At 37.7% G+C, this 19,047-nt stretch overlaps 1 protein-coding gene across 2 annotated transcripts in view; it reads right to left on the bottom strand.

The window, feature by feature from the left end:
* Window positions 1-19,047, bottom strand: part of BRINP3 (BMP/retinoic acid inducible neural specific 3) — a 252,538-nt gene that overhangs the window by 224,115 nt on the left and 9,376 nt on the right. The window contains exon 2 of one of the 2 annotated variants that reach the window (XM_035537312.2): window positions 10,101-10,386. In XM_035537312.2, coding sequence (XP_035393205.1) covers window positions 10,101-10,336 — 236 coding nt within the window. In that variant the 5' untranslated portion in view covers window positions 10,337-10,386. Of the gene's footprint in view, window positions 1-10,100; window positions 10,387-19,047 lie in introns of those variants that run through there. The other variant, XM_050712418.1, reaches the window with a different exon arrangement.

The following is a 19,047-nucleotide window of genomic DNA, read 5'->3' as shown; positions in this document are numbered from 1 at the left end:
CAGCCATTAATGACCTTAAGAACACTATTTTCCATAACAGTCATATTGGTATTCTAGTGATAATCGAGCAACAAGACATTATTTTGAGGTATTGCTTTTCTTTGCCAGGGGTTTGTTGGAAGGAATCTGGAGTTACACAACAAAATTTCACAACCAGCATAATGACAAGTAAAACCCATATAATCAATCAGAGCAAGAAAACAACTAAGATTTGAATTCTGAGATATTGACCATGACCTTAAGTCAATGATATCAGAAGAAAATGACAAAAATTCCTAAGTAAGCACATTTGGTGCCAGTTGTTCTTCTGTATGGAAAATATACAACTACTCTTCTATAAAAAGAATCATATTTTCCAATCTATGCTACTGCCAATACAGAAAATGTTTCTGTGCTGTTCTATTCTTTTGTCTGTATAAAAAATTACATGCCAGCCATGCAGAGTTAAAATGAGGATAAATTCTAATAACAAACAAACAAAAAAATACTGAAAACTTTAGCCATTCTGTTTGGAGAGTACTGCTGACCTAGCAGCAACAACGAAAAACAATAGTAAATGGGTTAAAATGAAAGTATAGATAAATTATTTCGACTAATAATAGAAAAGACTTTAATTTCAGTAAATTTCAGTAAGCAAAATAAGTATTGGTAATTTTCTTTTCTTTTTTTCTTTTTTTTATGGAAGTCATCAGCATTTGAAATGCTCTACATCTTGAATACCAGTAATAGTACTATCAGGGATATTCAAACAAAAATGAAAAGAAAAGGCAAATGGAAGAACAAAGTCCCATCTAACCAAAAATCATCAAAGAATTAATGATAATGACCTGATTTCATGTCCAAGATCTTAGCAGACCATCCTGCTGACTTGAGAATTAAGCTATTATGAGTATTAAACAGCTTTAATACTACCTGTTATTGTTTGGAACCATTAACTCACAGCTTCTATTATCTTAATTTTTTTAAGACAACTTAAATGATTTATGAACTTACTAGCTGAAATGATGATACACCACATCATCTAAATAAATGTTCTTTGTTCTAGGAAAACAAGTCAGTAGGGGGCTTAGTCTAGTAATTATCTTTAAAATATTAGATTTTGTAAGTGGATATATTCTGGAAATGGATTATGGTAATGTTCACAAAAAATAAGATTCACTCTCCTCCTTTTCATTTGATTTTGTTTAGGATCTATGATTAATTACACCAAACAAATAAGAAGAAATGCAAAGATTGTCAAAACACAGACTCCTGCAGTGTATTATAAAATAAAACAAAAAAAATACAGAAAGTAACGCTGGCATCAATATTCTCTTTTGTTGCCAAGTTTAAACACCCTTGTATTCTTGTCAAACAAACTGACTCCTGAGAACCCTCCTCGTCTTGCTGGCTCAGCCAGCACCATTCCCCAGTATCTTATCCAGTGCTAGCACTTGTTTTGAAACCCAGTAATTTAAGACTCAGCTAACAAAATAGAGTGGGATGTTAGGGAGCAGGCCTGATTCTGGTCATTGGCAAAACATCTTGAAGATATTTGAATGCTGTAGAATTGGGTTCTGATAAATTTCTTGTTTTTCTGAGAATCCTGTAAGATTCAGTAGGAAACCAGTATCTCTTACAAATATAGTGTTTCATCAGGGCGTGGTCGTGCTCTTCCCTAGACCTTCAAAGACTGACTTAGAGCCAAAGTTGTAGAAAGTGTCAGCTTGATTTCTTCTGTGTTCGTTCTTGAGTGAGAAGCTCTAGGCCTTTACCTAGACCATATGACTTCTTCTCTACTGTGATGCCTCACATATACAACAGAGATGGAAAAGGAGGGACGTTTTGGAAATCAGAACTCACTACTTCCTCTTGGTTCTTTCTGCATGCCATCATGCTTGTCTCCCTCTTGTCTCCTGGGCCCCAAGCATCCACAGGAGCTCAGATTCTTTTATCTTTGCTCTTGGAGATAATCTTACTTTGGGCAGACCTAGTTCATAACTGGGATTGTGAAGACATACCTAAATGTGTCCAGTCCTTATCTCCTGCACCCCCTATTTTCATCTGAGGGGTTCCTTAGTCTGCCAGTGCTTTTGTAGGTACAGTCCATATGTGGTAGTCATAGGACCATCATTGAAAGACTCCTCTGACTTGTGAATGTCCATTTGATGTAATCACTAACTCTTTGATATTACTGGTGAACCAAACTAGATTCCGGATTTAATTCATGTGAAAGTATTTTAAAAACTTTACTGTGATGTAAATGTAGCTTCTCATTTTAAATTACGTTTCTTTTTTTTTTCTTTCTACCTCATCACAGACGTACCTTCCAGAGAATCCACTTGATAAATAGGTCAAGAAACTAATATAATTTTGATAATAGCAATTGCTAGTTGTAAAGCACTGCCGGCTGATATATGTTTAGGCCCTAGAGGTAAGTCAGAAATGCTTTCCTATGAAAGGGAGATTTACATTTGAAACAAAGAGCTGGAAATCTAACACTTTTGCAGAACACTGTCTAGATTTTGCTAGACCTGGAAATACAGTCATTTAAAGCTTTTATCTTGCTCAAGTATGTACTTATACAAGTAGCTTCAGCAAAATCAGTTGTTTAAATTTTGACAGGTCTTTGTTGTCCTCAACCACCTAGACTAGTAGAGGCTGTTAAAGTATATTGCAATCAGAAACGAAACTTATTGATATTTTTCAGATCCATAGGTTCTTAAGAAATATTGTACAGTTTTTATTTTATTTTTCAAATCCTTTTTTTTCCTATAAGAAACCACAACTGTTTAATTCTTCAGAAAATAATGTCTTTTTGTTCTGTGTAGCTATACAGCCTGCAATAATGAGGCCACAGTGCTGGATTACAAACTACAGTGAAAATCTATCACTTCACTATCCCAGAAATTCTCTTTAAGCTGTTCTTCTCTATTCCCAGTCTATGAACCACCATATTTAAAAAAAGGACTTTGTACATTCAGTAGATTAGACCTTTGTAAACCTTCTGAGAATGAAGATACATCTGATTACTGTACTTTTTATCCACGAGGTTGAATGGAAAAATCTCTAAAGCAAGCTGACCAATTATGATGGACGCTAGAACCAATTTACTGATACAGTGAACTTCTGCAGATAGAACTCTTTTTGCTATTTATTTCCTACTGATATGGCAGTTGTGGAAGATAAACTTGTTTTCTCTTTCATACTTTTACAATCCTAGTTCTCAGCTGCCCAGCAGTGACACTGCATGCAATTCAATGCCCAAGGAAGCAAAGGCTCTGAAGAGTTGAAAGCAATGGCTGACCAGTTTGCTAAGCTAGACATTGAAAGCTACCTCACACTGTCACCTGATAAAGTCAGAGGTTTCTGACTACAGACTATTTCTTTACTCAACTTCTGCTGTATGCCCCCCTCCTCCAAAAAAATAAAAATAACAAAAATCCTGTTCTATTCCTCTGTAACTACCTTTCTCATCCATTGTGGGTTTTGTATGTTAAGAAACCTGAGGTGCACAGCTGAGACAAGTTCCCATCCAGTTTCCAAAGAAACAGTCTTATTTAAAAAAAGACAATACCTCTGATGCTTCCAGTATCAAATGGGCCCTTCCAAAAAATTATCAATGATAATGGCTTCTAGAGTATGATTAAATACATACATGAATTAACATCACCAAGAAATGCCACACCATTGTTTCCTTAGATTTTTTTTTAAGGGATGACAAAAGCCATCTTTTTTCAGTCCTCCATTTTACTAAACATTTGTATTGGAAGAAATTGTTGAAGATATTTACTAATTCCTCTCAATGTCCAGAAATTCCTAAATTATCAATTGAAAGCAACCTTGGGCATAGCACAAGGAAATATCATTCCAGACTATAAAATGGGGAGAAAAGTGCAAATCAGGGCACACTGTTGTGCACACACACAATTGAATCTGCCCTTTTTTTTTTTTTTTTTATTAATGCTGTATGTCGAAGGCATATTCGTGTGAAGAAATTTGGTGATTTAATATCTTTATCAATGATCTGGATGAGGGGATCGAGTGCACCCTCAGTAAGTTTGCAGACGACACCAAGTTAGGTGCGTGTGTCGATCTGCTCGAGGGAAGGAAGGCTCTGCAGGAGGATCTGGATAGGCTGGACTGATGGGCTGAGGCCAACTGTATGAAGTTCAACAAGGCCAAGTGCCGGGTCCTGCACCTGGGGAGCAACAACCCCAAGCAGAGCTACAGGCTGGGAGGATGAGTGGCTAGAAAGCTGCCTGGCAGAGAAGGACCTGGGAGTATTGGTTGATAGTCGGCTGAATATGAGCCAGCAGTGTGCTCAGGTGGCCAAGAACGCCAACAGCATCCTGGCTTGCATAAGAAACAGTGTGGCCAGCAGGTCTAGGGAGGTGATTGTCCCCCTGTACACGGCTCTGGTGAGGCTGCACCTCGAGTACTGTGTTCAGTTTTGGGTCCCTCACTACAAGAAGGACATTGAGGTGCTCAAGCGAGTCCAGAGAAGGGCAACGAAGCTGGTGAGGGGTCTGGAGAACAAGTCTTATGAGGAGCGGCTGAGGGAGCTCGGATTGTTCAGTCTGGAGAAGGGGCGACCTTATCACACTCTACAGGTACCTTAAAGGAGGCTGTAGAGAGGTGGGGGTTGGTCTATTCTCCCACGTGCCTGGTGACAGGATGAGGGGGAATGGGCTAAAGTTGCGCCAGGGGAGGTTTAGGTTGGATATTAGGAAGAACTTCTTTACTGAAAGGGTTGTTAGGCATTGGAATAGGCTGCCCAGGGAAGTGGTTGAGTCACCATCCCTGGAGGTCTTTAAAAGATGTTTAGATGTAGAGCTTAGTGATATGGTTTAGTGGAGGACTTGTTAGTGTTAGGTCAGAGGTTGGACTAGGTGATCTTGGAGGTCTCTTCCAACCTAGATGATTCTGTGATTCTGTGATAGTTGTAGGCTAGAATATGTTGATAGGTGGGTAAAATTAAATTAACTTCAATGTTGGTCCCACTTAACTTCCCATACAAGTGATAAACCATACTAATGAGTGTTCAAATAGTCTTCAGTCTTTTTCACTTTACCCTATAGGTTCAACTCCCAAAGTATTCAGAACATATGAGAGGAAACCAATATGCCTTAATACAAAATGAGCTTTAGTTTGATAGCATTACTTTGTAATCATTTTGAGTTGTTCATGAACACAAGCCTTTTTAAAACAACTTCTGAATGAACACTTCTCAAACCACATAAATATCATTCTGCACAGAGCTACTCAGTACTTTAAGAGACAATTTCTTCTCCCTTTGCAGAATACTGCTGAATAGTATTTTACACTTGGTAGGAACACATACCTCTATACTTACTAAAACATAGTCCACTATCATAAGCAGCATCTTATAACTTTTCCCCCAATTCCTAGGATTTTAAGGTTTTGCAACGTAATTTCTCCCAGAACAGTTTTGTTCTGAAGATTAGAAACCTTTTTTAAATAGCCAGCCTGGATTTGTAGCCAGTTTATATCAATTTGGCTTTGTGACAGCTTTTTGTTGAAATAGTTCATATCACTGTATGCTATGTATATGTTCAGTAATTGTATCCTCTTCCATCTCTCTCTCTTTTTTTTCTTTTTTTTTTCCAAATGTTCCAAACCTTTCAGACTTGAAAGAAAAAGCTAGGCTTTTCTTTTCCCTGATTTTTCAAATATGTTTCAGATTTTAGATCATTTTACTTGAACAAAACTAAACAATATCCCTGAGGAAATTTCCTCAGGACCTTATTCGATAGCATAAATACTTCCATATGTTTGTAGAAATTACCTTTTCTGATACGATATATATTCTTTGCATAATTTCACAACCACTCTTTCCATCCTGGTAACATCTTTTCTTGTTTTATTTGCATTTAAATTCCTTTGTCCATGTAGCTGATTTACATAAGCAGCACATGATTCCTATTGTGTATTAAATAAATTATAAAATCAGGTTCCCTTGATGAAATACTTGCTGTTATTAACAACACAAGCCACCTTCCATAAAATAGACACCTTCCATAGACACAGCATTCCCACCAATTTAGCAGTTTTCAGCAGGCAAGCAGGTGCTTCCCTGACATTTCTCTTCATAGATTACTGGCAATAAATGCCATCAGAAACTGCAGCAATTAAATTTCCTGCAGTAGGATATTTCCTATGTAAAAGTATAGAAATATTACTCCACCACAGATTCACCATAAATAGTCCACTTTCCCCAACTTATAAGAACATTGGTGACATCAGTTGCAATTATTTAGTGTTCTGCAAAACCTGGTTTAAAACACTGTATATTGGTTTAAAACATGTATATTTTGTTTCTTCCATCTCTATCCTGTAACGCTGAAAGTTCCTTGAGGAGCTAAGCATTCTACAGGATCAGCTTGTTTGCCTGTGGACATAACTGACCTTTAGTATATAGATTAAAATATGGGTGAGAGTAGATTTTTCTACTGCTACTCTCCCATAATTTATGCATCAGTTGTTTTTCTCAAATGGTTGTTTTATGTACAGAAAGCTAGATAAGGCAAAGTGTAATTTTATTTCTTTGTGTTTCATATGCTTAAATTAAGACCTCCCATAAAAAATTGGGCTCAATTAATAGGTACATTTTCTCAGTACCTACCTTTGACATTATCTTCACAATTTATAACAAATTCATGGTAAAACAGAAGGAAAACAGAAATGTTAGCATAGAGTCCATATATTGATATATTTTCTTAAGTGTTTTAGTCTTGAAGCTGGACTCCATCTATTTTAACTGCAAGCAGATTATACAATGCAAGAAGTAGAAAAAAAAATTGCCAAACATTTTGGAAAGTAATTACTATATGCATGTAGATGAAACCGAACCTTAAAAATAGTCTGTCTCCTGACATACAAATGACAGTACTGGTGTGGCAGGTATGGACTCTCAGGGGTGAAGAGAAGAGAAAAGGGAAAGGAGGCCCTCCTGTCATCACTGTTTGGAGTGGCACCTTTTTTTCTTGGCCATATGATTCAGATAAGTCAATACAGGCCTGTGTTTTCCTCTCTTTCTTCTCCTTCCTTACCTCTCCATTTTAATCAGGACTGTGTCCCTGTGGGATCATTTTCATTAGGTAAAAGATAGGTGAGGCAATGAACAGACCAATTAGATCAAGATACTTTAGCCTGAGAAAGCTTATAGACAAGCAACACGAATTAAATTTACAGTATGTGGTTTGTAACAAGGTCACGATGTTCTGCACTATTTGCTAATGGGACCATATTTTATAAGGGAACTTTGCAGTTAGGTTTGTACTGGGAGAACTAAATTTAAAAAAAAAAAAAAAAAAAGAAAGAAAAATAATAAAAAAAGGCAGTTTTCTATTTATTCTGGTAGCTTATGCCTCTTTCCAGCTCATTTGTTGAAGAGAATAAGCAGAGGATAGGAATAAATACAAATGACACTCTCTTTGGGTTTGCGTAAGTTAAAGTCAATTAAAACCAATGCAGAAATATTAGAGATATGATTACAGATCTAGAAAACCTAACAATGCTTCTGTAATGATGGCTCAGAAGAGAAAAAATCTTAAGGACCTGATTGAAAGAGCTGCAATGAAATACTATTCCATCTTTCATGTTTTTAGCAAGATAATTTTTGTACAGTGCTGACTAATACAGAATAATAGGAATAAAATATGCTATCTCAGTCTCTGCATTATTTGCTTTACATTATCGGTCCTGACAGCTAGCTTTTAAAATGCAATAAATATAGGACAAAGCTGTTCTGTTTAGACAAGCCACTTCATAAAGCATATTTCCAAATCACACTTTCTTTTCAAAATGTGTTTAATTTCTCTATAATATGGCAAAAGAGCCCACTACAAAATTGACCTGCAACAGAGTGCCCTCTACTGCATGCATTTAGGAAAGAAAAATAAAGAAGTTCCTTAAAAATAACAGCTTTACGTACTGAGACCAGCAGATTTGTTACAGGGCACTGGACATTGAAATAAAGAACGGCATATGCATGTAGGCATATATCACTCTTTCCTTCTAAAGAAATGTATACCACTAGGGAATAATAATTTGAAGTAGGTATACAATTTGCACAGACGGTTTCGTTGTTTAAAATGTAATCAGTAGGTGTTGTTCCATGCCAAAACGGTCTGTGTTTATAGGCTAGAGAATTATTAGAGAAGTTAACAATTTGTCCTGCATTGCACCACTGTCACCGCTTTCTCTGCTTCTGGGAAGGATCTATAACAATAAGTCTCTCTGCTTATAGATTTGTTTTTTCAGACCTTATTCTCTCATGTTTTCTCATTTCTTCCCTTCTTTCCATTTGCCATTGACTCACGACCATTAAACTGAACTCTCTTTTTCATTCCATGTCCTTGATAAACCTATTAGGTGTTACTGAGTTAAACCTCTTGCGAATGATTAAGAAGGTATTTCACCAGTGTTGCCTTAAAAGACTGAAAACTGACAGGTTACAAATATATAATGAAAGTGATTCTACAACCAGGCACAAATTCTCAAGCAGATCTATACTTTTGAAGTCTTCCCCAGTTTTTTCCCTTTTTTCCTCAGTCTGACTTGGGCCAGTCTACTGCTGAGATTTCTGTTGGAACAAACACTTTAATATCTTTATTGATGATTTGGATGAGGGAATTGAGTGCACCCTCAGTAAGTTTGCAGATGACACCAAGTTGAGGGGAAGTGTAGATCTGCCGGAGGGTAGGAAGGCCCTGCAGAGGGACCTGGACAGGATGGGTCGATGGGCACAGGCCAATGGGATGAGGTTCAACATGGCTAAGTTCCAGGTCCTGCACTTCGGCCACAAAAACCCCATGCAGTGCTACAGGCCTGGGGGAAGAGTGGCTGGAAAGCTGTGCAGAGGAAAAGGATCTGGGGGTGATGGTCAATGCTCACCTGAACACGAGCCAGCAGTGTGCCCAGGTGGCCAAGAAGGCCAACGGCATCCTGGCTTGGATCAGGAATAGTGCAGCCAGCAGGGGCAGGAAGGTGATCATCCCCCTGTACTCTGCTCTGATGAGGCTGCACCTCAAGTACTGTGTTCAGCTTTGGGGCCCTCACTACAAGAAGGACATTGAGGCCCTGGAACATGTCCAGAGAAGGGCTACGAAGCTGGTGAAGGGCCTGGAACACAAGTCCTGTGAGGAGCAGCTGAGCGAACTGGGGTTGTTTAGTCTGGAGAAGAGGAGACTCAGGGGAGACCTTATTCATCTCTGCAACTACCTGAAAGGGAGGTGTGGGGAGCTGGGGATTGGTTTCTTCTTGCAGATAACCAGTGACAGAACTAGAGGGAATGGCCTCAAGTTGTGCCAGGGGAGGTTTAGGTTGGAAATTAGGAGACGTTTCCTCTCAGAAAGAGCACTCAGGCATAGGAACGGGTTGCCCAGGGAGGTGGTGGAGTCACCGTCCCTGGGGGTGTTTAAGGAAAGGTTGGATGTGGTGCTTAGGGACATGGTTTAGTGAGTGATATTGGTGGTAGGGTGATGGTTGGACCAGATAATCTTTGAGGTCTTTTCCAACCTTAACGATTCTATGAACTTCCATTAAAATTAACGGGGACTCTTAGACCTCAGTCCCTCAGGGATGAGAAAGCTACTTCTCTAAACATGGGAATAAACTAATGTAAAGTCTTTTGAGTTACTTTTGAAATGCCCTTATTTGTACAGTGAAGCCTATGCTTTGCCAGCAGTATCTTTGAAGCCACAATTTCATTTGTAAAGTATCAGTTTACATCTCGATGAGCAGCACTGAAAGCAATTAAACTGGATCTTTCTTCATGAACAAGGGTGTCCCATAGTAACCCCAGAAAAGGTGATTGAATACCTTAGGACATTTTTGAGTACGTCACTAGGCTGTCAGACTAGAGATAGGTAGTAAACAATGCTTTCAAAAGCAATATTATCAATTAGCAAAATTTCTTTAAACAGAATAGAAACAATACAAGCAAGCATTTCCACAGCGTGCAGTGCATATATGGACTTGCATATATGAATTTTGTGTCTACGGACATGTAAGACTTTCATTTAAGGAAACCCTTGTTGATAATTTACAGCTTCTAAGGATGATATCTCTGTAATTGCTTTCCCTTTGCTTCATACCTGTAAATCTTGTATCTTGTGCTAAATCCCTGTCGACTTCTGTCCACAAAATCTGTGTATTCCTGTGAGCGATGGAAGGGTCCCTTATCAGAGAGGAGCCAGTCGAAGGGGCTTGTGGCATGCTGATCCGAAACAGCAGCAACCGCTAAAACCCAGCAATGAAGACTCAGTGCTATCCACTCCCATAGAGCCATCAGAGAGAACAATTCAGCACCAGCACTGCATCGCCATATCATGCTTCCACTGGGGACTTAGAGCCTTCATTCTCTTAGCTTTCCCTCAACACCTAGACAAAATACACAGTCAATTAGATAAGCACACACTAGGCATCCCTTGGAAGTAGAAACAAGTTTCCTTTCTTTCAGCTTAAAGAGATAGTGGCCTCTACTTTATTACATTTTACATTAGCATAAACCCCACTAGGCTAGTTAACAATGGAGTGTTTCAATACTTCAAATGCTGTGAAACTAATGTCTTCATTAACATCATCAGTGATAATATTCACTGTCGAAGGGAAATCTTAACAAAGTTTCAGGGGAGGGATTGTTGTTTTTTCTTTTTTTTTTCCCAAATAATGCTGATCAATAATGAAAAATATACAACACAAGAATTATTGCCTGTTAGCATCAGTACAAAAGCATTCAAAAATGTCTATAAATAAGGTCTCAGTTCATCTACTGGACAGAACACAGGTGAGATCCAGAAGACACAGCCTGCTTTCTTTTTTTTTTTTTTTTTGTCCTTGGAAAAGTCACTTAATGGCTTGCCTTCACTACAAACTTAGTTAATAGAATCGAGTTATTCTGTTCAAACTAGCATAACTGGACAAAGAGTGACTATGCCGTTCAATAGTTCTGGAGCCACAGAGAGTGATGAGTTCAATGAACTATTCAGGCTCCAGGTGCCATAGTTTTAAGTATCCCTAACAGCAGCACTTGACTGGCAGTCCAATTCACTCCAATTGAATAGATCAACCTAGAAACACTATTTAAACTGAGCCTAAAGAATTGTTTGGGTGTCCAGTTAAAAATCAAGAATCAGTCACAGCATCTGTTTACGAATTCAGTGAAGACAAGCCAGTTTCTTTCTATACCTCAGTCCCATCACTGTGAACTGAAATAATGATTTGGTATCCTGTTCAGATTTTGTGAAAAGAGCATGAAGTTCTCAGAAATACTGAAATATATAGAAACATTCAGTTCTAATTTTCAGTATTAGGTAAAACTGCACAGAATTAATCAAAATATGTTAATGTAAGGGCCTTCATATTTCTAGTTGATGAAACAATGTGAACACATTCATGAAAAACAATTTTTAATTCACAGTCAAATAAAACAGCACTTATTATGACACTTTTACACTATACTTGCTATGATTTTTTTTTTTTTTACTTGGCAGGAACATTTTCCTTTTCCATCAGTAATTTAATTTGCAAGTGTATCCCAAACGAAGGATGCTTCCAATAGAACCATACTGCAACTACACAGTCTTTACCGTTCAGTCATTATAATGGAAATGATGTAGCTGAATAAATACACTCTTCTCATATTTTCTAGACATTAATATTCTAAAGAGTGTTCAGTATAAGTTATAAGCATATCTGCTGCAAGATGTTAACTGCCTCCAGAAAAGAACAGAAGTTCATATGAATCAACAGGAATTTGCAGCCTGAGAATGGAATAATTGTCTATACAACCAGAGAAGGTTTATTGTCTTCTTAGGCATAAATGTAACATGATTTGGACCTATCGTGCAACCATTAAATGTGTAAGTAATCTCACTGAAAATAAGACTAGTCATCTATTTCATGCTGAGCACTTGCCAAAGCACTGAGTTGAAATCATGGTTGTTTATGATCACAAAACACAGATTGCATTAATTTTATACATCTTTTTGAAATGAGATTCCAGGACATTACAGCAAAGAACTCTCAAATTTTTATTTATATTTTCAAGCAATCATTCACAGTCAATCATTTACAAGCAATCATTTACAAGTAATCATCAGATCTGTGTATACTATATGAAGTTTTAGTCTTATCCCTAGATCAGTGTTTTTTTCTTTTGCAGATTGAAGTTCATGTATGTGAGGTTACACTGCTGTGTAAACTTCATGACATTGATGAACAAGCATGCATAGATCTGAAGCAAAACAGGAAATCAGTTGTTTACTCTCCTGGCCCATAAAAGCTATTGTAATTATTCAGGTGCCATTTCCAGGTAAGAATTATCTCAGTATGAATGAAGAAGTTAGTCATTTCCAGACAGGCCAGATGAGTTTTTGCATCGCAAGAGTTAAAATGCACAAACACTACTCTCCCTCTCCTTCCCACCAATATATTCCTATAATCAGGAAGAAATACATTGCACAGCAAACTCACCCCCCTCCCACATCTTCTTAATAGACTAGGAAGATCCTGGGCATAATTTCTTTACATTATGTGAGGTTATAAAGGGCATGATGATAATTTTAATTTTTACATCTAATGCTGTTATAAAATTGCAAGCTAAGACATAATTTCCCGTGATTCTTAAATTATATTTTCTATTGGAAAAATATATATATAATGGTTTAAATTAAGAGATAGGAGTTTACTCTTTTGGGTACTTACTAACACCAAAGTGTTTCAGAGCATTACACTGTAATGATGACTAACTGAGCCCCTTTTGTATTTAAAATGTTAATAGTAAGACTAGAAAATGAATTACTTTGTATATGTATCATCTTCCTACATCCAGACCAAATACACACTTGGAGAGGGATAGTGAAGTGTCTTGCTCTATACTATCCTTAATGTTACACCTCAGGACATGTCATAAATGTACCACTGGCAAAAAAATCTTTAGAGAAACTGTATAGTTACAGGGCAAAACAACTTTAGAGAACCTGTGTAGTTGCTGAAGAAAATAACCTCTTGGTTTTAAAAATATGAAAATATTTTGCAAAAACGTGTAAATATACAGCTAGTCTTTAGGGAGTGTAAAACAATGTGTACATTTCTGGTACTTATCTACTTGTATATACTGTCCAGTCACTGCAGAAACAATCTGTATATCATTAATTCCCATAACATCCTTGAGAGGTAAACTTTTACCTCTGTTTAACAAATAAGGAACTGAAGCATGAAAAGACCATGAATTTTGTAAGCTGGCAAAAATATTTAAATATGTATTTCCTATTAAAAGACAACTTAGAAAATCCCAGCCTAAGGAATTTTCCTAAGGTTACACTGTGAAAAATATCTCAGTGTTTTAAATACTCAAATTCTCTAATAAATGCAAATACACTAAAAACAATTTTCAAAGACTGTTATAGGCATGTGGAACATACAAAGGTTGTAGTTAGAACAGCCAGCACAGAACTCCAGGGAGGAACAATCTGATTTAAATTTGTGGTAGAGCACCTGCTGTTTTCAGGGTGGGATGTGAGAACTGAAAAATAAATGAACACCTGTTAAGTAACTGAGCTGGTGTATTTTAAAGAAGAGAAGACACTCTGTAAAGAAGACACTTCAAACAAAACTGGCTTATCAACATGCTGCCTCTTTAAAGCGCTAACTTAGAGGATAATTATCAGGTATAGGTGCACAGCAAAATTACATTCTGCTATCCCCAGGGTTTCACCCAGCTACCACTTGCAAATGCTAATAAGTCTTCAGCCTTTCCTCTTCTAAATTCTGAGGTTACATTGAGTTCAAGAAGCATAATGGGCTAAATTCTTCTTTAGAAATCTGTTGGAAATCTATTGTCCTCACTGGCGTTAATGCAGAATGAATTTGACTCATGGAATGAGTCATGAATTTGACTTCTGGAAATGCCATAGCAAAGCCTTAGCTTTCATGAAAATGTAAAGGGTGCTGTAGACTGGTAAAATCTCTGCATTTATATCAGCTGAAAATATAGTACTGGCAAGTGCAAAACAAACATGACCACTGGGACAAATTTCATCAAGCTTCAGCTTTGAGCAAGACAACAAGAAGTCTGTAAACTTTTTGTTATGTACTTCAAGGTAAAATCCAGCAAATTTGTCTTTTTTTTCAGGGAAATATTTTTTTAAATATTAAAAATTATATATAGTTGCACAGTGGTGATTTATAAACCCACTAAGCTACTGTACCTAAAATAGTATAAAATTGAAGTGTTTACTTGATTTTTGAGTTGAGGCCTCTTGTGTAAAGAACATTAATTGATAAATCATGCACACTAAGATATATAGAATAATATGGGGCAAACCAGATGCGTGGACAGCAATGTTCAAAAAAAAAAAAAAAGTCAGGAAGTTTAAAATCTTCCTAAAATGGAAGTGTGGTATCCTCACTGCATAAAGCTCACTGTTTTGTTTTGTTTTGTTTTCTTTGTTTTTGTAAGAGAAAAGAATTGTGTATAAAACAGTTGTGCTAAAAGTAGAGATGTATTTCCTAAGTAGATCAGTGTCAACTGGGTCATCAGTGGAGTAACTATGTATAGCTAATAAGGAGTGAGTAAAGTTGACACTAGCTATCATCAGTGGCTTTTGGGGGCCATGTTTTAACTTGCAGGTCTCAAGGATCATGATAAAATAACTCTACACTAAATGGACAATTTTGATAACATGGGGGGGTGTTGTTTGTTTATTTTGTTGTTGTTTGTTTGTTTTTACAATATTTCACTTTACTTTGCAAGTCTGAGAGATGCAGAACTCAGAAAACAATACTTAATTTTCTTTGAACAAACCAAAATAATAACTGATAAGTACATTTCTCTTTAAAAACAACAACAAATCTCTTGAGTCTCAGAGATTCCTCTTACTTGCTGTAACACTATAGATTCACCACTTTATGTCCCTGTGCTTCCACTTCCCCATCTGAAGTGTGAGGATGAGAGATGATCATGTTGTCCTCAACTTTTGGCATGTCAACAATGCTAAATGAATGAGACCTGGAGATGAATCTGTTCTCAAAATTCTCATACAGTCCAGTATAAATGAAACAGTCATGAAGCTGATGATGTGCCATGGAAGAAAAGAGCAGAAAGAACTGGAATCAATATGGGCTACAGAGAAGGAGGGAAAAACAGAGAGCTAAAGTGCATGTCTCCAGTGCTATGCTCTACTCTCAGCCATCACGTGGATTTTGTTCTTCAAACAGACATATTCAAATCCATAGAATAAAATCTCCCAAGCTAAACTTTCTGAATAGCAGAAGGACACATGAACCACTAAAAGGCTGACACAGTAACAACTAAGGCAAGGTGTAAGTTTGGAAGTGCAAGATACAACAGAACAGAGTCTGGGAAATTGAAGGATGCCTGCCACCAGATACACATGAGCTTCCAGATATAGCTGGTGCCATTATGCAAGAAGTACATATTTGTCAACAGATAATTTTCAGTAAGGGGATTTGAATCAGCTTGTTCTCTGTTGTTCTTCAATGAAGACTCAAAAGCAGATATGTTGGCATATCTGAAAGGAGAAAATAATTTTATACCTAACATCTTTAGGTTAATTTTATGTTTCCAGGCTTAAAAATAAGTGGGATCCTCATATCAGGTCCTGCTGTTTGCTTTGATTACATGCACCCTGTTAACAACTCATTTTCTTTGCTCAAACAGAGCTTCATCCACTGCTGTATTTCATCTTTCTTCTCTCTTCTGTATGTGACAGGGACTAGACCCCAGTAACTATATCCCCAAAAGCTGAAACAAAGAACAAATGGGACATCTGACCCCCCTTTCCCCCCTCCTTTTTTTTTTTTTTTTTTTGGGGGGGGGGGGGGGGGGGAAGGGTGTTGTGGGGGGGAATCTACCAAAACCCTGCCATGTAAGCCCAATACAAATCCCACTATTTGTTCTTTACCCCTGCCATCCTGACTTCTGCAGACATCATCGGCTCTGTTTGGAACACATTTTGATTGTCAAGGGTTGCATAGTTTCAGCTATAACCAACGAAAAGTGCCTTGGTGTTTGCTCTATATGAGAAGGATTTCACCCCTGCAAATGTCTGTGAGTCTTTAATTGGATGTGCTTTTTATTATATCTCTGTACAGCTAGTGCCAGTCTCTTTAGTCCTTGAAGTAGTACACATTAGCTGTCAGGTATACTGAGGTAATTGTTTTAATGCCTGATATTTCTAGCAGACCTCATTTTACATTTGCTGTCCAGATCATGATGTCTAAATTCCCTCAGGTGCTTTTTCAATCTGTTAATCTAAGTTCATCCTCCTGTGCAAACTAGTCTTTACATGTTTTAGCTGACAAAAGAGGCCAACATCCCCAAATTGCAATTTCAAGTTTTCTACCTTAACGAGAGAGTCTGCTCCTCTCACGAGCATGCTGTGGAGAAGAAGTTAGCTGTCAGGGCCCTGAGTGCATGAATGGGCCTCAGTGGCCCTGACTGGCTTCACCTGGGGCCTCCACCAACCTCTTGGGATTCCTGGGCCTTCAGTCCCCGCCTAGGTGATGCTGGTTTGCCTGCTCCTGCCCTGGTCCCTGCAATATCACTTGGGCTCCCAACAGGACCTCGGAACTAGCTGCACCCATCCGTGCCTGACAGCCATCAGGCCACTAACAGATCCCTGTGACCATCAGCCCCGCATTGCTCTCCAGCATGGCCATAGGGCCGTGCCACCACTGAGGCCTGCATCTGCCTGGGTTGTGGCTTGGCTTCTTGCTCAGATGCAGACTCTGGCTCTTCAGCCTTTTTTCTGTGGTCACAAACCAGGAGGAGTAGCTCTTCTCTACTGTGTAAAGACGCAGCACAGTGCATGATTTATGAAAGAATGTGAGGCATCTGGATGTCTTGAACACATGAATTGTGTAGGTTATAAAACAGAGAGAAATTTACCCACACTTCATGGTATCTCAGCTGCTCATCTTTAGATGAGGGTTACTGCCTATGTCCTTGGGAAGATGAAATCCATCAGTCACACAAGGAGCTACACAGATGTTAAATCCTGAGACATCTAAGCAGAATCCTGCTTGACCCCTAGGTATCAGACACCCAGGGTGCCATGAAGACACAGTAAAACCTGCTGCTTTGAGAGCTTTAAACCTACTCCAGGCTGAATTACTATATCCATAAAAGTTCTTAAGCCTTTATGTTTCCAAGTTCATGAATGTACATGGACTGTCCCATGTAAAAAAATATTTACATGTAGTACTGTACATGATATTTCAGTCTTGTCACATCTCTATCACGGAAGTTATTCTAAGCATTCTTCCAAACTTCCAAAAAAATTACCTTAAAACATCTGATGGTATGAAAAAGGTAAGAATGGAAACAACACAAGACCTCTTTGAAAAAGTTTGGAATCTGTTATACAGGAAAAGGACTGGAAGTGTTTCTGGTACAGTATTTCCTCAGGTACATACTGATGTGTATTGCTATGACACCATTTTGCACCCTGGAGTATTCATGTTCACAGAAAATCCTAACAGGAAACAAGTATTTAGAAACTTGTGTTACAATTAATTGCAATTTTTAAAACTTAATGTTTAACCTAAAATATTCAGTGTCATGTACTACAATAATCTTGTTGGATGTATTTTAATGGTGATTAAGTAGGTCCTTAGTATGCCTTCTAAAATGGAAGGAAGCAGATATTTTCAGGCTGCAAACTAAGGCTTCGGTTCAAGTCTGAGGACCAACCCTAATATAACTAACTGTTGATTGCGAAAGGACTCATTAGGCTAAAAGAAGATGGGGTGAGAGGAAATTTTGTTCATCAACAGTTTGTTGAGCTGAATAAAATTCACATTAGAGGGAATGGAGACTGCTTGGTGCAAAGTTATGCTGAATTCTCCCTCTGAGGGAGGGGAAGGGAGGGGCAGGGCAGGGAAGGGAAGGGAAGGGAAGGGTCAGACAAAACAAAAGGTTTTTTTGAAGCTGTTGAAGCTCTAGCATTGTTTATAAAATGATGAAGGAAAAAAACTAATGGAGTGTAGTTCTCTGGTTTTAGGAAGAGGGACAAAAATTTGATTGAATGTAGCAAGGCCATATATACAAAATTCAGCTGACGGCCTAGTTTCATGTACTTCCAGTCCATCAGACAATATCTAACCAAATCCATAATTCTGTTCCTGTTTCAAATTTTCGTAATAAAAATCATGGGTTTGGGATTTCTAAAAATGAATTTATCAGTTTAGGTGCTTTAGTTCAAGTAGTGGAATATTGCCCTGTAATTTTAGAAAAGTGATATCTGATGAAAAACTTACACTCCTCTTGATTTTATTTTTTCATGTGAAAATGAGTCACTACAGTTTAGACCAATAGCTAGAAATAATCTCCATAAAGATCTAAAAGCATGATATTTTTCTTTCACTGCATTTCTGGATATATTTCAATAGGAATTGACAATTTTTTGTACTTTGTTTCTTAGTGTTGATACCTAATAGAATGATAATGTTTTTGCTCTGCTCTTCTATTATGTCTTTCAGACAACGGTGCTCCATATTTTACAGATGATTTCACAGACGGTGGAGCTGATTTGCAGCTGTTGTAAATGGATGGTTTCACCTCCTTTCAGATTCCCAGGTTTCAGCCCATTTATCCTAGCAGAAAAAAATAGACTTATACCACGACTGCCTTATCAGGGAAAGAAAAAAAAAAAAAAAAAAAAAAACTTGTAACCTGTTGTGAACACTGCCTACTGCCTACACAGGACTCATAGAGGATTCACTAAACCATAGTTCCATGTCTGATCCTACCATAAACTGTTGCATGACTTTGCATAAGTCCCTTTGCCTCATCATTTTAAGCCTGTAACTAGTATATGGGAAATAGCCAGATCCTCTTAAATGTTCATGTTATAGCTATTAATTTTTTATAGTAAGAGTAGGGACTTTATGGCTGACTGAACAAAGATTCAAGCTTCAGCAAGTCATTCTGGACTTAATTGCATCTCAGGATGGATAATACACAAGACTTGGTTGTAAAAGTAATAATTATGTCATATACTGGGCAGCTTGCTATCT

The sequence above is a fragment of the Cygnus atratus genome, chromosome 8 (assembly GCF_013377495.2).
Source record: "Cygnus atratus isolate AKBS03 ecotype Queensland, Australia chromosome 8, CAtr_DNAZoo_HiC_assembly, whole genome shotgun sequence".
Classification (NCBI taxonomy): Eukaryota; Metazoa; Chordata; class Aves; order Anseriformes; family Anatidae; genus Cygnus; species Cygnus atratus.
This window is presented reverse-complemented; position numbering and strand designations above follow the sequence as displayed.